Genomic DNA, 20,961 nt, shown 5'->3' on the forward strand with positions numbered 1-20,961 from the left:
ATTACGCCAAAATAAAAAAATGCATACTTACTTTATGCAGGTGAATGACGGACAATTCTATGTCAATAAATTACACACTACAATCGTCTTTATGGAAATTAAAAAACATTCTCAGGCCCAAATACCTATTCCCTGCCAAATCAAACATTTTTAAAATGTATATATCATAAGCATTAAACGGTGCCTTTGGGTCTACCAACATTACTCGAATGAACATATGATCTTATAAGCTCCTCAATCAAACAAGCATTCTGAGAGTATTGCATAAGCAATACACGTCCCCAACCGGTTTGTTGTAATTGTGAAAACATTAACAATGCACTGTTATGCAGAATATCGAACCCGAACATTAAAAAATTGGAATATAAAAAATAAAATTTCTCGAAAATATGTCAACCAGACGCTACAAAAGTGTAAACTTGATCTGTAGTTTGACATTTTGAAGCTGTTCAGCAAATTTCATATTATTCCTTAAACGCATAAAGAAAAAAAGTGTGGAAAACTGAAGTTGGACAGACAGACAGACAGACAGACAGACGGACGGACAGACGGACCGACGGACAGACAGACGGACGCAGAGGAAAGCTATAGTCCCCTCCGGTGAAACCGGTAGGGGACTTATAACTGGTCAAAACTTCTTAGGCAACCCTCTAACCCACTGCGCTACGCTGTTAGACAATTTTGGGAAAGGTACTATCTATAAAATTACACTTGATTTTATTGTTTATTTCGATGAATAGTACTTCACAATACGGAGGTGTCCCATGCATGCCAACTTAAATCCATGATCAGCATTTAAAACGCGTTTGAGCGCTATAGTATTTTACCATAAGTGTGATCTTTTGAGACCTAAATAATAGGGGATGACAGGGGATGCACAGGAGATGACTGGAAAAACACAGAGGTGTGACAGGGGAAGACAGTAGATTTTCATACGGACAGGGGCTTTAAGAGCCAGTAATGATTTTGCTGTAATTTACAGGAGAGTTTCATACTTAGGTGACCGTGAAGTACCAAGACCTACTAGTTGTTAGACCTGACATTGACAGTAAAGATAAGACAACCAATAAGACAAACGTCTGCATACCTATTGACGTATGTTTAAAAAAACCGTTCCCGGTCAAATTTATAACATTTACTTAATTATTAACAACAGACGAAAGCCTCGTGTTTTATGAGATGGATATGAGTACTCAGTATGAGTCTTAAAATATTTTTCTTTTCTAATGAATACAGCTTTTTCATAGGTTTCAACATGTTTAAAAACAAGTATGTCACCTTTCTAATACGATTGCTGGGTTGCAAATATCAAATCTGATGGATGTCCAATCAAGCTTAAACACTGAATTAATTTGAATACAGTTAAAAAATATTGTACACAAGCACTAAAGCTTGGCAGTGACCACCGTTTTCTTTGAATTCAATCTAAAGGAAATGTAGTGTAAGGATGAAATGCAGTACTGTATTTTTAAGTTTGTGGTGGTAAAAAAACATTAATATAGAAACAAGAAACAAAAACCCATTATAATAGATGGTAAACAGAACTATAGGACAAGGTCAGGGTATCGTATTAAAACATATGAATATAAATTGCACGGATTAATAGTTCGTTACAGAACACTTGCACACCAATATCAGGTTAATAATCAACTTAATCACAAAGGAAAATGTTGAAATAATTAAAAAGTTAAGATAACAGATAAATTTAGAATAAAAAGATGTTTTATAAAAAAAAAGAGATATATTGTTTATACATGACATGTGCGGATTCAGAATAAGAACTATTCCTGAGGTGAAGGGATCCAAGATAGGTTTGTGTCCGAGGCATATTTTGGACAATTTTTATGTACTGTGTTCATCGAATATATAAAAAAACAATAAACGGTAGAGGGATGACTTTCGCTCTAGATCAATACATGCATGATATATAACTTAATTGTTAGAGAAGGGTTTTTAGAGCCAAATGCATGTGTATTTTAATGACAAATTTATAATTATCGTAATATCTTAAAGAAATGATATCTTAAATATGCGTGTGTCTGTTTTATCCAACGTACATTCACCATGCTATCGAAGGTGTCTGTGTTGTTGGCGGTCTAGTAGGTTGTCCGTACGTGCGATGACGTCAACACCGTGGCCTGTGGTCAGCTTGACCGAGTTATGAACGTCTGTACTGATCCGTGCTTCTCTAATCTGTATCCACGATATTGTGGAAAATGTCGTAAGTAATAGACTTAAAATTATGTTATAAAATTTATCATTTTCTTGATATTAAAGAAAAATATAAATAGACATGTTTAATGCAGAAAAGAAATCATATTGCTTTTATTTTTTTCTGTAATATGTTTTGATAGCCGTGAAATGTTACAATTGTGTTTCGGGAAATCAAGCAGATTGTACAGAGATAGAAGAATGTCCTAACATGGAATATGTAAGTACAGAGATAACTTTACTGGAAATCTCAATCTAGGTCAAGTCAGTCAGACGAACGTTATTTACTTTAAGGTGGAATAACAGATCGTCACAAAAATGGCTGACCTCTGATCGAAACGACATTTTGTTTTTCTTAAAAGGATTTTATCGACGGCAACACATATTTTAACTCATAGCCAAGTGAATAAAGGGTCGGGCGTGTGATCCGTACAGGGGCTTTTGTTGTTATTTATTGATTTGATTTTTTTAAAATAATGATTTTTTTATCCCAAATTTGCAAATTTTCCGCTTTTTTAACATATGTATAGTTTATTATAGTCATCATATCTTTCATAACCAAATAATTTACAGTTAATTTTAATGACGTTTTCCAGGTGTGTTATTCCACCTTAAACGTTTGCTTGTCATCTTGAATTATATCATAGATATAATATTGACTATATTCTGAATTAAATTTTTTTATTTATAAAAAGGCATGCATACACGAACGATTTCTAAGTTGGTCATATAAGTGGAAGTGTCCATCAACAGGTAAAATAAAAGATTGAGCAAACATTCTTCTCTTTACTCTTTCAACTGTGAAAATAACAAACACCATGAACTCTAAGAAGTGAAGGCCCAGCAACATCAAAGATGTGAAATTTTTATTGAAAAAAAAAAATCAATTGTGACATTTACGCTCAATCAAGATACTTCAAATGATGTAGAATTCCAATTTTAACAATGACTAGGCATGCAGTATGTTGTATGGGACAGCTTGCCATTCAGCCGGAGAATGTAGGGACCATAGAGGATTCTGTTGCAAGTCTGATCTGTGTAACAATGACGCGACATCTCAGAGGACAGGAAGGAGAGGGTACATTGAAACGGGCGGTAATGATCAAAGAAGGGCAGCAAACAGGAATGATACAGGTAACAATATCAGAATATCTTTTGAATCTTGTTAGAAGAGCTTTAATTGAATAAATTGGAATATAATTTCAACATGATTTATCCGAAGTTATTATGTTTAATTGAACAAATTGGATAACTTTTTTTTCACAATAACTTAAAATGACAATAATTTCGGAGTTTTCATTTTTTTTACAGTGTGTCATGACATCGACAAGACTAACTAATTCAAAGACAAATGCGTGTTCTTTACCCTGTTTCAAACAAGCATGTCCTCGAACTTGTGGAGTTTGTGGTACTCACTATCATCAACATATTCTTAAAATTGACAACAAAAATGAGATATGTACTTTAAAACAACTATAACCTATGTCATCAACATGCTTGCTTTCAGTAGAAGAGAACATAAACAAGCTGCTCAAGATAAATACTTTTTTTATGAAAAGAGAGAAGATTTTGTATGTGTATTATCTCTACCGTGTCGTTTTGATGTTGGCTACATTTATTAAAGTTATCAATACTGTAAGTTAACATATGAAATTACTTCTCACAGTAATTTATATGATTAAATTATCTGATGAGCAATTGGTTGATATTTCTTTTTCTCTCCCTAACTCTCCTTCTCTTACTCTTTTCACCACGGAATTATTTGTCATTTCAAAATTTTTTTAAAAATAATTTTTAGTTGAATGTTCTTCTTGCCATCGTGTTGACCGACCTGAAGATTGCAACATGACAACAGTATGTGATCCAGACGAGGTGAGAATTCGTCAAAATACCTGTAATCCTGGCTTATTTAAAATGTCACATTAATCCCCAGATGTCCTTTCAGAAATGCTACACACTGAAAACTAGATCCACAGATGGAACGTATGCTTATAATCTTGGCTGTCTTCACCAGAAGGTAATTGAACATGTTTAAATGCATCCAAAAAACAAATGTTAAAGAATTTTGAAGGATTTAATGAATTATATATGCACCTTTACACACAACCAAACCTAATAAAAATTACAGTGTCAGGTTTTCACATAAATTTAGCATATAAACAGTTTACACAAAGTAAAAGTGTTGTCTTTCATTTGATAAGTGTGTGTGTGTGTGTGTGTGTGTGTGTGTGTGTGTGTGTGTGTGTGTGTGTGTGTGTGTGAGAGAGAGACTGTGTGTCAACAACATTTTCAGAAAGCTTTGCTCTTTTGATAAATCATCAATTAAATAAAGTAAATAAATATGTTTGTAGGGATGTGATACACTACACGAATCCGCACCACACGCTTTAGGAAGAAGTGATAGCATTGACATTACAATTGAGGGACATTGCTGTTCTGGGAATCTTTGCAATCAAGTTAAGCCAACTGCTTGCTTTGGTAAAAATAAAACTTTGTTTTTAAACTATTTGGTTTAAAACAAACTTTCCAGAATAACATATTTGACGTTTTTGGAAAAACTCGAACATTATCATTTTAATATGTAAAACATGAAAAGCACTAGAAATGGCATTTTTAATACTACAAATACATTGTACCAAAAAAACCCATATCTGTCAAAGAAACATAATTAAAATCGATACAACGTAAAAACCCTTTTTTGTAATACGTCATTGGTTTGTGAATCATATTTTGCAGGTAAAAAACGAAGAGATGCAGTCCTAAGCAGGAAAGGTTTGGATAAATCTTATTTTGTTAAATTTAGGTAGTCCTATAACCGGCACTAAATTGGATCAATCATAGTTTAAAACTATTGATTTTCATTTTAACAATACATTAACTCAAGAAAAATTATATGTTTACGTGCTGATTATTTTGTTTTCACATTTCAGAAATATGTACCCCTTGCAAAAGTTATTGAGATTTATGTAATTTGCAAAACATCCACAAATTAATTATCAACTATTTGTCAATTAAAACTAGATGTATAAAATCAATAATTAATCTGATTTGACATTTAAATTCATTCTCCTTTAGCGGGCTTCAAATTGCCAGCTATCAACTATACATGTATGTCTCAAACTGTTGTGTAATGAAGCATACCTGATATCCTGTTTAATCAGTGCATTTTTATCCTGAGAAATGTCGTTTTTCATTTTTCAGTTTTCATAATTGAGTTTCTTAACTTCAGTCATTCTTTTTTCTCATTCATTGCTGCTCTACCTGCTAATTATAGGCATTGTTTACAAGAGCAAACGAGAGGGTACTAGTCGCCCTTTTAAGTTTAGATATTAGTAAAATGAAAGAAAATAAGCTCGACTGTTTTAAAATAATCTTGTTCTGAAGAACCAAATAGTCAGTAGGATATTTTTTTCTGCGAATCTTCCTATTTTATATTCAAGTTTGACCAAATCTTGATGAATGAAATAAAAATTGGTCAAACTGATTCTAAGTTTATTTGCATCTTAGCAAATTGTCATGATTACTTACCTAAATAGAAAAAAAATAGAATAGATATTGATTTATTATAGTCTTTGGTGGAGCGATAAGTTCAATGGAAATGATGTTTTCATCGAAATTTGTATTGTATACATGTATGAACTATATTAATTATTATGGCAAATTCTAATAAGCTACAGGTCGGTCGATCACATGGAAGGATTGTGTCCGTAAGTTTTGAACTACTTTTTCTCGTTAACGAAGACACATTCTGTTTATCAACCATTTGATGTTGAACACTGCATACGTAGCCATGGTTCCAATTAAATTTTCACAGTTTGCATCTATTCTTCTTCATACTTTTATCTTTAAGGAATGTGTGATGTAAAAGTAGTTCATTCCATCATCGAATTATTTGCATAATTTTATGTATAGGATCTGTGCGAAATGAAGTTCTATATGAAAAAAATGAGCTCTTTAAGGTCCATTTGGGCAAACAATTTTTGAGGTTATCAGTAAAAATACTTTGATATCAAAATGTTTTATTAAAGGAAATGAAGCCTACTAAGAGTGGACTGTTAAAGGTAATTTTTTAGCCTGCAATAACAACAAAAACAAGATATTAAAGCAAATTTTACATTGATAAATATCTGAATCCTTGAAACTTTCAACAACTGTGAAAGGCTTCTTTTTATCTATCATATCAATTAGTAAAAGCAGTCAAAAAAGCTATCTTTTGAAGCGAACTCATGTATATTTTTTCAACACATTTTGTTTTTTCTGTTAATTCAGAAGCTTGCAAAATTGTTCCTTTTTGCTAAAACCGACTGTAAAATGTGTGGAATATAAGCCACATTGTTAATTTCATTAACCTTTAAAATATATTTTTACATTTTGTAGAAATGAATGTCTTTATTTTTTTGAAATAATTTATTGCGATGATTTTCTTGGCCTTAACATATTGTCATGGACTTTGATCTGTATCCAGCCCCGACGACCGCCCACCCCTATGTAACATTCACATCCTTGTCGGTGTCTCCCTCCCCCGTGGTCATCCCCGGAAACATCACTATTGGAGTCCAGGGAACCATCCATCACCACTTCGGCAACGACGTTAAAATGGTTGTCCACATCGATAAACTGTTGATAGGACAATGGACTAGAGTCCCCTGCAGCCAAAACTTTGGATCATGGTTTGTTGTTATTGAATTTTCAATGTTAGAAATAATGACACTATATCGCTAAATAGACAATTGTTTACGTTACATCTCTGTTTATTGTTTGCAAAAATTACAGCTCTCCTTCACTTTATTGTTTCAAATTCTTAGGGTATTCTAAAGTGTACCGATGCCTAAGCTACAGCTATGTGTTTTTTCTTTATATTTGTAACATTAAACCTTGACAAAATCCATTTCAAATCAATTTTTGTAGTAGATATAGTTATGTTGAAAGTAATAGCAAATCATCGAAAATAAGTCACTGAAGCGGTGAAGCGAGGGGCTGTGTCCAAAATAGTTCGGTTCGGAAGTATTTGATCACTCGTTTGATAAAGCAAAGATTTATCATACGGATAGTATACACCACACGCATTTGATATATATATATATATATATATATATATATATATATATATATATATATATATATATATATATATATATATGTGTGTGTGTGTGTGTGTGTGTGTGTGTGTGTGTGTGTGAATAAATGATATTATGAATATCTTTACATATTTAAAACTGGCAATTTACAAGCATGCCTACTTATTTTTTAACTCCAGCAAAATAAAATAAAATGAAATTTGGAGAAAATTGTAAAACGCATGATGCCATTGTTGTTTTCATTCAAATTACTCCTAATACATTTTAGTAATCTCGACAACCCATGCGAGCTTTTGTCAGCATTTGTACTCGGAAACGGCTTCCCGTGCGCTCTTTTGGCTCATGGCATACCAAGTACTTGTCCATTCAATCCATCATCTATCAACCTTCCACCAACTGTGTTCGAGATAAGACGCGTGAACGAATACATTAGAGATTTCTTAACAGTGTGTTTCTATTCTGTATTTTTAGTACAACAGTTATATTATGTACTAACTCCAATATTTATATTATAGAATACAAATGATATTAGTAGCTACTTGCTACATTTCTGATCATGACAGACCGAACAATATCTGTTTTCGTCCGTCGCCATCCATCGTGTGTCATGCGTCGCCCATTAACAATTGAACATTTTAAATTCTTTTCCTAAAACTACCAAGATAACTTAGACCAAATTTGATGTGTAGCATCTATAAAAGAGGTAGAACATAACTTTTAATAACATAAATTTATAGCATATCCCCAATTAGCCAAATATATAAAGTTAAAGGTGTGAAATTAACTACTAGGCACCAGGTAGGCAAATTACTAAGCACATTGTCATAAACAAAAACATTGTACAACTGTTAATAATCTTGTTTACATTTGCATATAGCAAGCAAATATTACAGGAGTTTGATAAACAGAAAAGTTTTTTTTTTTTTAGATTTTAGAATCTTATGAACTTTGAGTCCGTGTTTGGGTGAGGAAAGGCGGGGGGTTAAGTTGTCAAAAAGTGAATATGTAATAATATAAATGGTTTGGATGAGCAAAATACTTATATAAAAAATCGAAACTCACGACTTCTGGACTATGGTTTTTGTGTTAAGTCCGAGTTTTGGAATAATAGTCTTTAGGAAATATATATACATTTAACAATCTATATCGGCATCTAGCAGGAAAATTTAATACATTATACAGAAGAGAGACTTCATTAAAATTAAAATTGTGAAGTTTATGTCCTTTTGAGAAAGTGACTCGGGTTTTTTAGGGTGGGGTCCATTTGTAATATAATGAATATGCTCTAATTTCAAAAATTCTTGACTATTGGGCATCTATTAATGGCAGTTTTCATCGACTGTAACACTATAAAGGGGATTTGGGTAAAGCAAAATATATTTTATTTTCGAACGTAATGTTTGCGATTTTTATGGTCGTGGCCATTTTTAGGCTAAATTGGTCTCCTTTAAAAGGAGAGTTCTATATAGGAATATAGGAAAATGCCAAAAGAAGATGAATGGATGAGGCGTGTAAAATGCCTGTAAAATATCAAATATCAAACTTATTTCAATCAACCAAAACATAGTGATATATCCCACTATACATTAGAAATATCATTTGGTATCGCAACAATTGAACGTTTTATAAAAATAATACAAGTCCATAAATTCGTGGCCAAAGTCGCATATATAGCATTGAAACAACTTATTTTGTAATTGCGACTGAAATGGCTCAGTTGTTAGAGCACCAAACACTAGGTACACTTATGTAGCCAGGCGTTATAGGTTGTGGGTTCGAAACCACAAAAACGTAAGGAAGTAAAACTATTTTTCCTAATCGTTTGTTGAAATATTCAAAACAAAATATAGTGAGAAATTGTGCTTTTGCAAACTTGTATCGTAACATTATTAAATAGATTTAATTGAATAAAAAAATTGAAATTTTATCTTACGACTAGACCAAATTATAGGCATTTGTGCTATCTTATCCCCTATCTTCTGTTAAAGACTTTTTCTTTACTATATAATAGTTAACAGCTTAAGAAATCATATATCTAAAAGTTTAAGGAATATCTGACAGCGTTCAGTACTGTACATAGTTCCTGCGTATTGTAGTTTTTCGATGTGAAATTGATCGCTATTTAAAAACTTGATCCTCGCCAATGTAACCGATAATACGATTCATGTACTAAGTGCTTTCTAGATGCATAATACAGATGGAATGTGGACATATTTTCGATTATATACATATAATATATTTCATTTGAAAAAAATTATTTCAGGGCCGATTCCGCGTCCACGCTGAGATGATCCATAATCACGTTATAGTCGGCTGCTTCCACGTAGAAATGGACATCTTAAGACACGGAGGCAGCGGATTCTTGTTTGGTTAAAATATTACGTGACATAAACGATGTGTAGAACAATGGATGTTTTATAACTTGATATTTTTTTTAATTTGAATGTATATTTAAAAGCTTATAAAAGAGTTTGACTGATGAGTGACTTTTAGCGCATAGATTGAAAATTGCATTTTTCTATCAAAATAGATAATATTGTGATACTTTTTAATCTGAATTATGAAATTAAAATAACAAGACAATATATGTTATGGGATCTAAACAAAATTAAAGATATTGATAATTGTATATCAAATACATTTTAAAATATAGTTTGAAATTAAAGCAACGCTCTGTTCAGCAAATCTACAAAACTACCCACACTTTATTAAACATATGTGTTTGTAAATCGACGTCAATGATATCCCAAATTCCAATAGTCTAGGAACATTAGTATTTTTTTTTATATTAATGATTGTACATAAATAAGCCAGTCTGTATTTGCTTTGTCCTTTAAAGAGGCTGGACGATCAGTTACTGGTCTACATGATCATCTTCAAATGTATGACAAATGTGTCACATATGCAGTGCACTTGACATTTAGCATAAGAACAATCACTTTCATTCTGTTTTATCATTGATTTCATTTTTCTAACACCTTTCATTAAAATTCATCAACCCCCCCCCCTTTTTCGCAAGTATGAATACTGTGAAATGACCATCATTTTAATTAAATGATCAATGGCTGTTTTCTTTTGTTTGTCGTGTTGGGTATTTTGTCGGTCTTTGTCAAAATGCGTTATGTTTTTCATTTTGATTTTTATTGCTTTTTTTTTCAAAATCTACTCGCTCCTCGCTGTTTGATAATGATAAGAACCATCACCGCACAAAACTATCAGGGTACTTTGTGTATTTAAAATGATTTATGAAATACATGGTTTGTCAAATTGACACAACCTTTTTTTGTTTTAACTCGAGGATTCTCTTCATAATTTAAGTAAATTTTTGGGATATCTTTAAGAATATATTCCCGATATCTAGTTGGCAAACTATAGTTATTATATAGTTATGGCAGTTTTCAAAATATTCTTTAAAAAAAAATATATACTCTTAGGCGTTCAGCAAGCAAACTGTTATTATGATAAGCAAGAAGTAGGCCTTAATGATTCCTTTGTCACGGGTTCAACTTTCATTTTCATTAATTAAAATTAATTTTAATTGAATTAATTCAATTACGCCAAAATTTAAAAAATAATCGACAATAATGCATACTAACTTTATGCAGGTGAATGACATACAATTCTATATCAATAAATTACACACTACAATCGTCTTTATGGAAATTAAAAAATTCTCAGGCCCAAATACCCATTCCCTGCCAAATCCAACATTTTTAAAATTTATATATCATAGGCGTAAAACAGTGCCTTTGGGTCTACCAACATTACTCGAATGAACATATGATCTTATAAACTCCTCAATCAAACAAGCATTCTGAGAGTATTGCATAAGCAATACACGTCCCCTACAGGTTTGTGGAAATTGTGAAAACATTAACAATGCACTGTTATGCAGAATATCGAACCCGGACATTAAAAAATTGGAATATAAAAAATAAAATTTCTCAAAAATATGTCAACCAGACGCTACAAAAGTGTAAACTTGATCTGTAGTTTGACATTTTGAAGCTGTTCAATAAATTTCATATTATTCCTTAAACGCTTAAAGAAAAAAGTGTGGAAAACTGAAGTGGGACAGACAGACCGGCAGACGGACATACGGACAGACAGTCAGACGGACTGACGGTTGCAGAGGAAAGCTATAGTCGCCTCCGGTGAAACCGATAGGGGACAAATAACTGGTCAAAACTTCTTAGGCAACCCTCTAACCCACTGCGCTACGCTGTTAGACAATTTTTGGAAAAGAACTATTTTTAAAATTTTACTTGATTTTATTGTTTATTTCGATAAATAGTACGTCATAATACGGAGGTGTCCAATGCCAACTTAAATCCATGATCAGCATTTAAAACGTTTTTGAGCTCTATAGTATTGTACAAGAAGTGTGATCTTTTGAGACCTAAATAACAGTGGGTGGCAGGGATGTGCATAGGGGATGCACAGGGGATGACTGAGAAAACACAGGGGCGTGCCAGGGGAAGACAGTAGATTTTCATACGGACAGGGGTTTCAAGGGCCAGTAATGATTTTGCTGTAATTTACTGGAGATTTTCATACTTAGATGACCGTGAAGTATATAACTAGGCCTACTTGTTGTTACACATCGACATTGACAGTAAAGATAAGACAACCAATAAGACAACCGTCTGCATTTTTTTTATTGACGTATGTTTAAAAAAAACGTTCCCGGTGAAATTGAAAACATTTACTTAATTAATAATAACAGACGAAAACCTTGTGTTTTATGAGATGGATATGAGTACTCAGTATGAGTCTTAAAATATTTTTATTTTCTAATGAATACAGCTTTTTTCATAGGTTTCATCATGTTTAATAACATGTATGTCACCTTTCTAATACAATTTCTGGGTTGCAAATATTATATCTGATGGATGTCCAATCAAGCTTAAACACTGAATTAATTTGAATACAGTAAAAAATAGTGTACACATTGTCAATCACTAATGCTTGGCAGTGACCACCGTTTTCTTTGAATTCAATATAAAGGAAATTTAGTGTAAGGATGAAATGCAGTACTGTATTTTAGTTTGTGGTGGTAAAAAAACATTAATATTGAAACAAAAACCCATTATAATAGATGGTAAACAGAACTATAGGACAAGGTCAGGGTATCGTATTAAAACATATGAATATAAATTGCACTGATTAATAGTTCGTTACAGAACACCTGCACACCAATATAAGGTTAATAATCAAGATAACAGATAAATTTAGAATAAAAAGATGTTTCATAAAAAAAGAAATATATTATTTATACATGATATGTGCAGATTCAGAATGAGAATGAGTTCATTGAATATATTAAAAATAAATGATAGAGGTATGACTTTCGCTCTAGATCAATACATGCATGATATATAACTTAATTGTTAGAGAAGAGTTTTTAGAGCCAAATGCATGTGTATTTTAATGACAAATTTAGAATTATCGTAATATCTTAAAGAGACAGTACAGCTGAAAACACATGTATGAATAACTTCAGATTTACCTATTGTATGGATAGGAAATAAGAAATAACGTTGATTGTAATAGTTGAAATGCATAAAAATCCCTTTGAATCCCTTTAAATCGATACAACCGAAAAAACTCATAGATTTCGTTTGTAACACGTCATTCATTTCAAACCGAAGTGACAAGATTGAAATCAAAATCCTTTATAATGGGAAATAAAAGCATGTGTTATATATATATAATGTCATTGGATTGTAAATCATATTTTGCAGGTAAAAATATGAAGAGATGCAGTCCTAAGTGGGAAAGGTTTGAATTAGTATTTTGGATGAGCCACGCAACAAAAAAAGAAATATTTAAATTGTTTTGTTACGACATAACAATTTAAATATTTCTTTTTTTGTTGCGTGGCTCAGTCCGACTGAACAGATTTTGGTAGAGAGATATGAATATAGGAAATAGGAATAATGAAAATGTCTTCATATAGAGAATTCATATAGCTATGATCAAAATTGTTTTGTATATGAATCATCTTGACTACTAAATTAAAATAATAGACTCTAATTTTTGGGCTACTGTCTTTTGATTACATATTCTAAACATCATTGGTACTTGAAGATTACAAATTTGTTTTTATTTTTTCTCAATCAAGCTTCGCTAATTAATAATCAACGAAAATTCCTCAAAAAATTCCGGAAATCATCTGAATTATTTGGATTTTACAATCTTGCCCATGCGCATTACATTCTCGCTAAATCACGTGTTGCTGTTTATATTATATTTCTACAAAATCACATTTGCATGGATAAAATCAGAGACAATAAAACAAAAGCGTGTAAATTTTCATTGGAACTATTGTTCTGTTCATCAAAGAAAAAACGGGAGATTACTCTAACACAGTATATTTACTATAAAAAATCCCGAAGGTTTCGAATGTCAACAGGGTGTGTAAAAAACGTTGTTGAAGAAATGTTGAATTCTCCAATTATAGAATTAAACTAAAAAGATTTTTTGTAATTTAAAATAAACGCGGAGGTTTCAACACGCCCAGTCTTGCGTTCATATTACATGTAATTTTGTACGCCCGCTAGATCTTAGTTAGCCAGGCGGACGATTATTACAAACACTTCGTGATATGATCTATATTTAATAATTTCATTTTCATTATTAACCCTTAATAATTAGCCTATTACAGGCTTCATACATTTGAAGTCGGACTTAGCTCGAATTCTGGTGCCCAAGACTCTTAATTCTGTTGATAATAAAAATGTATTTTGGGTGAATTACGTTATTTGAATTCCAGAAAAGTAGGCACGTATATTTTTTATGCGGGTTTATTATTTTTTGCGACCCAATCATAATTATTTTCTTAGTTCTTGTCTCTTAGAATGATCTTTGATGAACAAAATTTATAGTAAAACAATAATATACCTTATTTTAATTATATAATTATATTTCAAATATTAGTTAGTTTCTGGGTAAAAAGCAATCATCAATTTCGGACTCAGGTAAAATGTGTAGCTTTGGAAAAACATTAAATAATAAAAAATAACAATTTTTACACCTTAGTGGTGCTTTAACATGATAAAGTATATCAATCTCAATAAAATGATGATAATGATTATGAGAAAGATAATCTTGGTTTTTCTTATATATACACTTGTTGATTCTACTAAAGGTTAAGATACTTAAGGTGATCTAATTTACAAGTAATGCATAAATTATCAAATAATGAAAGCAGTCATATTATTGTTCAGTCATTCTTTAAGGTCGATAAGAATCAATTATATGATGAAGATGACATGACTAAAGCAACTGTGAATGTGAATACAGAAAGATTAAAATGAAGATTTTGGCAAGATTTCATACGCTCAAACAAAGACTATATAAATAGCAACAAGGAAACAAACACTGATTGTATTAAATAATTGGATATTTATCCCTTAAAATCGAGATCTAAAAAGAGTGGCATGCTTAAAAAAACGTAAGCAAATCGAATCTGAACAAACAAGGAATTTGAAATTCTTTGTTTAGTTACATATACTAGCAAATACAATTCTTTTCAAAATGACAAGGTATACGGTTGCTGTTCTCCTTCAAAAAGATATAAGAATAGATCACGTGTTTCATTAGATAAACTCAGTTTTGAATTGTATCGATTCTAGAGTGTCTCCTCGTATGGAGATTCCTGGTTTGTGCGGTCCAGAGCTGTGTAGTTTTTATCTACATCAGTATCTTGCAAATCGTCATAATGTTGTGCCATTCTTTGTGTCTTTAATTGATGACTTTCTTCCTTACGTTTATCGATTTTATGTAAAAGCAAAAGCTGCTTTTTAAAAAGTAAATATATTATTATGAAAAGCCACGTAATTCCCAAAATTGTAGAAAGAACGACAATAACAACCTTGTGTCCTCTTGACATCTCATACTCTGAAAACACAAAAAATTATGTGTATTGTCAATTGATATTCCAATGACGACGACAAAGTACTTTTGGTAATTGCATTTTCAATTAAAATTATAATTGTGGTTCAAATTGGTACTAACGTGAAATTTCTACAGAAATTTAAAAAAAGTTGAATTAATGCTAAATTAGTTAACTTCGGCATACATGTATATATTTGAATAGCTGAAATAACCTTTTTAAGAAAAACGTGGTGCTCTGTTTCAGGAAAGTGTTGTATAGCTCGGTGATTGTTTGTTCAATGATATTAATAATGACATTATGATTACAAAACATACAGTAAAAGTATTTTACCTTCTCTTCTGATAAAAATATTTGTGAGTACTTTTCCTTCGTATAAAAGCTTATATTCCCCGAATGTTTCGTCTTCCAAACCGGAAATGATGCTTATTATACGGTGCTTGTAGATGACGCCATTACGCTGTAATACAGCACTGGTGGTGATGTTTGTCGGAAGATCATCTGGCCCTAGCCATACCAACTTTGACAGGACAGGAGATGGATGAGCAACAATAGGTATGATCACAATCCTGGTTTTTACCGATTCCGTAATTGTTTTCATTTCAACCTCTTTATCCAACCTTGGCTCACCTATCATTCAACAAAAGGAGCGTCCATTCAACTCTTTAACAAGTAAATTCCAGCAAGCAAACGACGAACAGACTCGCTACGAGGCATGAGAAATTACATTTATTTGTCATTAATAAAGTAAAACAAATATTAATGGTGCAGGGGTTGATGACATGTAAAGTAAAACTCTTACACAAAATGTTTACATCAATGGCTTTAGTATTGGTATTCAGATCTGTAGACTGTCCATAACAAACATATGTCCCTGTGTCAGAACACTGAGCTCCTGTACCAAAGCTGTAGTTCGACCAGTGGTCCCTAGCCTCAGACAAAATGACAGTCCCTCCGTTCTGTGATTTGCCGAGTCGTACTGTTGGGGTCGGACCTCCCTCAGCATAACAAAATATTTGTAACGGGTTTTTCTCTTGGATGTCAACAGCTATTCGATCAGACACCCACTCATCATTTATATAAATAACTGGGTCATCAAAATCTGCATACAAAAACAAAATATAAACTAAAGACCAATATATAGCAAAAGTAAATATTAAAATCAAAATTCAAAGTTTATGCATAAAAGTACCAACATTGAACATCAAGTAAACTGTTTTTCTCAATTTGGATTGGGGATCTACAACCTTTAATCTTTTAGGTATTCAGTTTTCAGTTGATCTTAAAGAAATTATAGATATTAATTTTGGGCTTCAAATCCCAAAAATTTCTGCACTCATTGAACAGTGGAAAAGAAGAATTCTTACTCCTATTGGCAGAGTTACTGTTATTAAAAGTTTGCTTATCCCAAAATTAAACCATTTATTTATTTCACTGCCTACTCCAAAAAGGGAGACAATTTTATACCTATATAAATGTATCTTTGAATTTTTTTGGAAATCTAAGGTAGATAAAGTTAAGAGATCAATTATAACACAAGACTATTTTTCAGGGGGTATAAAAATGGTGGATATAAACAACTTTATTACAGCCCTTAAATGTTCATGGATAAAAAGGTTAACAAAATCATATAAACCTTGGATGGATATTTTTTACACCATCAATGGACATGATTTTTTACAGAAATTATATGATTTTGGAGACACTTTTGTATTGGAATGTCTACATAAAGAAAACAATGCTTTTTGGAAAGATGTTCTCTATTCTTGGTCATGTTATATAAAAACTATTAATAACCACCCAACCATTAAAGACAACATTTTAAATGTTCCAGTATGGTATAATTCCAATATAAAAGTAGCCAACAAAACAATCTTTTATAAATCCTGGTATAAAAGTGGGGTAAAGGTAGTGCAAGATTTTCTTGATGAGGATTGTAATGTTTTAGCTTTTGATGTATTTAAACGCATATATAACCTCAATGACATATGTATTATGCAATATAATAGCATTACAACATCAATTTTTAAATATTTGAAACTATTATCTATTGACAGGAGTTCTGTAAAAAGAATTCCTAATCCATGTATGCCAGTTTTTTTGCAACCTGTTTTAATATCAGAAAAATGTACCAAAATTATTTACAACTATTTGAATGAGAAAGATGATGTACCAACTGCTATAAATAAATGGAGGACAGAACTAACTCCATATGGTGTTGATGATATTTCAGTAAATGATGTTTTTAAGATTTGTTTTAAAACAACTCATGATTCTTCTGTTCAGTGGTTACAGTTTAGAATTTTACACAGAATTCTTCCAGTGGGTATTACCTTAAAAAAATTAATATCAAGTCTTTAGACAGCTGTGGATTTTGTAAGAAAAATGTAGAAACCATAGTCCATGTTTTTTTTTCTTGTGATATTATACATACTCTGTGGAGTGAACTGAGTCTTCATATTTACAGAAAGACTTCTGAAAGGATTGGGTTTAATGTATTAAATATCATGTTCGGTGAAGCTCCATTAACATGTCATAACAAAGTTATTAATTATATTATTCTATCTATGAAACAATACTTATTTTCTTGTCTGATGTTGAACAAGGTGCCAACACTTATTGGTTTTCTTGGTCATTTAAAGATAAAATATAATGTTGAAAGATATGCTGCAATTCAAAGTTCTAAAGTGCATAAATTTGAAAAAAAGTGGGATAGTTGGAAAGAAATATTTGACTAATAACTTTTCTCTTTGTCTCTTATTTGTTTTAAGTTTTGTTTTTTCTTTCTTGTGTATTATGAACTTTACAACAATTTTTTTCTTTTCCTGGCTTTTTTGTTTTTTGTTGTTATTTGTTATTACTTTTTTTTCAAGCAAGTAACCACTGCTTAGCGCAATTAAAAAAATTTATTATTTAAAATATGATGGCGAGTGTGTGAGTTGGTGTGTTTGTGTGTGGTTTTTGAGGGTGTAATTATGTGTATGCTTGTATTTCAAAAAATAAATAAATTATAAAAAAAAAAAACAAAACTGTTTTTCTCAAGCGATTCATTTTCCCATCTAGATGAGCAAATGATTTGGGTTACATTCCTGTTGACGCTTTGTAATAATAGTATCGCATCTTGTGACAGGCCATTTCTTACCTTACTTGAGTAAATATATTTTCACGTAAGATTATAGGGTGGATTTCAGTCAGCTGAACAAAAGCTGAACAAAAGATAAGACTAACTGCATTGCCTTTCTTTACAATGAATTTATTATTTTTATCCAACTCTGGGCCATTTGGTAACAGAGATAAAACACTATACACAGGATATGTAAACTTACTTATAAATAACGAATTGTATTGGTTCACAACTGGTCATATAATAAAATATAATAAAACATATTGTTAAAGGACTATTTACATAAAAGGTCAGTCCGTACTGTATCACTGCGATCAGAGTCCAGACCTTCTTCTGTCGCGATACACGAATACCTGTTGCACGTGTGTTCTATAGTAACATTCAATTTCAAGGTCTTCTCGACTTCTCCTTTTATTTCAGTGTTGTTGATAAACCACGTGTAGGACAAGGTGACAAGCTTGGAGTAATAGTCAGGAGCGGAGGTTGATTTACTGATACATGTCAGTTCTAAGTATATATCGACCCTTGTGGTAAGGTTTCCCTTAATTTCTGGTTTTTGGGGTTTGGCTTAAAATTGAAAAACATCGCTTTTTAAAACATTTGATAATAACAAATGGATATATATATATATATATATATATATATATATATATATATATATATATATATATATATATATATATATATATATATATATATATATATATATATATATATATATATATATATATATATATATATATATATGTGTGTGTGTGTGTGTGTGTGTGTGTGTGTGTGTGTGTGTGTGTGTGTGTGTGCGTGCGTGTGTGTGTGTGTGTGTGTGTGGTAATATATACATATCTTGTTATTCTTATGGTTCCTTGTGCTATAAATTAAGTAAAATTCCATCTTAATAGATGAGGCCCTTTTTTTTTTATTAACGCCACTGTCTTGTTGCAAAACATTTTATATCTATTATATAATAATAAGTTCTAAAAAAGAGATTTATGACTCAACTTTTAAGTGTAGTAATTTATAGTTGATAAAAATAGTATGTATGATCAAATAACATGACGTAGAAAATTTGGAAAACAATGCAAGGAGTGAAATGTATAGGAACCTGAATTTTTCTAATAGACTTTTTGCAAGTAAAGTCATGTAGTTTGGAACATACGTGCTTTGAGAGTGTGAAAAAGGCTTTAACGGGAAATAAAAACATATTTAGTGATGTTAATGAAATCATTTACCTGATATAATCAGTACAGTACCGCCACTTGACCACGCTGCCTCAGCAGACATCCCGCCATTGTAATATCCAGCGTCTTCCAGAGTTATGTCCCTTATCTCAAACTCGATGTTAGTGGAATTAAACGGTCTGGAGGTGTATGTGTATTTACTTGTTTGTGTATTTCCTTCATAACTTACCCCGCTGCTCCTTATACTAAGTATTGTTCTGTTTTCTTTATACGTGTGATAGACGTGGTATTGTCCGGTAGATGGAAAAGATGAAGCTGTCCATGTCATAATCGCGCTTCCTCCTATCTGAGCTTTAACTTTGGAGACTAAAAATTATTGATTAAATGTGAGATACATTATAAATAAAATGAATAAAAATAAATAAAATGAATTGTTCTGCTATCAGAAAATCTTTATGAAACACACAGAATTTTAACATTACTGAAACACATTACGACTTTTTGAACTTTATATCAGTAGATCTTGTTCTCGCAATTAAAATATACACATTTCACTCAAACTTCATTAATCCTTTGCTCAACCATGCGCGGATCTAGAGGGGGGGGGGGGGGGGTCGGGGGGGTCCCGACCCCCCCTGGAAAATGAAAATTTATTAAATTTACATAGTAAAATTATCGCGAAAATATGCCTCGGACCCCCCCTGGCAAACACAATTATCCTTCGGACACCCCCCCTGGAAAAATTTTCTGGATCCGCGCATGTCAACTGTTAAAGAATAAAAAAGATATATTTGCACATTAAAACAATCAACCTATAAACAACACCAAAAGGGGAGAAGAATTGGCTTGTTTACATGTAAACATAAACACTTTGATCAGCATGTGAAAAAATTGTACACTTTTCCGATTAGCGTTTTAAAAGTAAAGAGATTGGATCAGTAGTAAATCGTTTGAATAATATTCGAAAGCCATTTTAACATGACTTTGGATTTTCGGTATAATGTAAATATCTACTTCTTGCTTAACATTATTCTCAAGAGAAACGTGCACAGATTACATAGGGTCAGTAGATTGCAGTGAGCAATGAATGGCTATTCAATGAATTATATAGGTCAATGCTGAATTGTTGTTTGATATAAATACCAAGTCAATGTTATTGCTAACCTTCTACAGAATACATCAGAAAATCTGGTTTATCAGTACAACATAGCTTTTTGTGCACCGTAAATTGCAAATATGGACCTTAGGCATGTTCAACAGAGAAAGAGGGCTCGCGAGCGATGCCAAAATTCCCTATACCTGCAACGCAAATTTTGGTGATCGCTCTCTCTGTTGAACACACCTCCGATTTTTTTTCTGTAGAGCTACATCTGCAGTGGTGTAATAAGTCGTTGTCAAAAAACAAGAATAGCTTTACTTAAAAAAAATCTCACTTTTCTCTCTTTTCATAGATTACATTCGTAACTTTTTTTT

The 20,961-nt window shown here is 31.8% G+C and overlaps 1 protein-coding gene and 1 pseudogene across 1 annotated transcript in view; one reads left to right on the plus strand and one right to left on the minus strand.

Annotated features, from left to right (window-relative positions):
* The first annotated feature begins 2,064 nt into the window (after positions 1-2,064).
* LOC128184666 (uncharacterized) lies at positions 2,065-10,482 on the plus strand (annotated as a pseudogene).
* Positions 10,483-15,202: 4,720 nt separating this feature from the next.
* The window catches only part of LOC128184926 (B-cell receptor CD22-like), a 40,108-nt gene continuing 34,349 nt past the window's right edge, over positions 15,203-20,961 (minus strand). The window contains exon 7 of the mRNA XM_052854568.1: positions 15,203-15,816. Coding sequence (XP_052710528.1) covers positions 15,491-15,816 — 326 coding nt within the window. The 3' untranslated portion in view covers positions 15,203-15,490. The remainder of the gene's footprint in view (positions 15,817-20,961) is intronic.

This window comes from Crassostrea angulata, chromosome 5, assembly GCF_025612915.1.
Source record: "Crassostrea angulata isolate pt1a10 chromosome 5, ASM2561291v2, whole genome shotgun sequence".
Taxonomy (NCBI): Eukaryota; Metazoa; Mollusca; class Bivalvia; order Ostreida; family Ostreidae; genus Magallana; species Magallana angulata.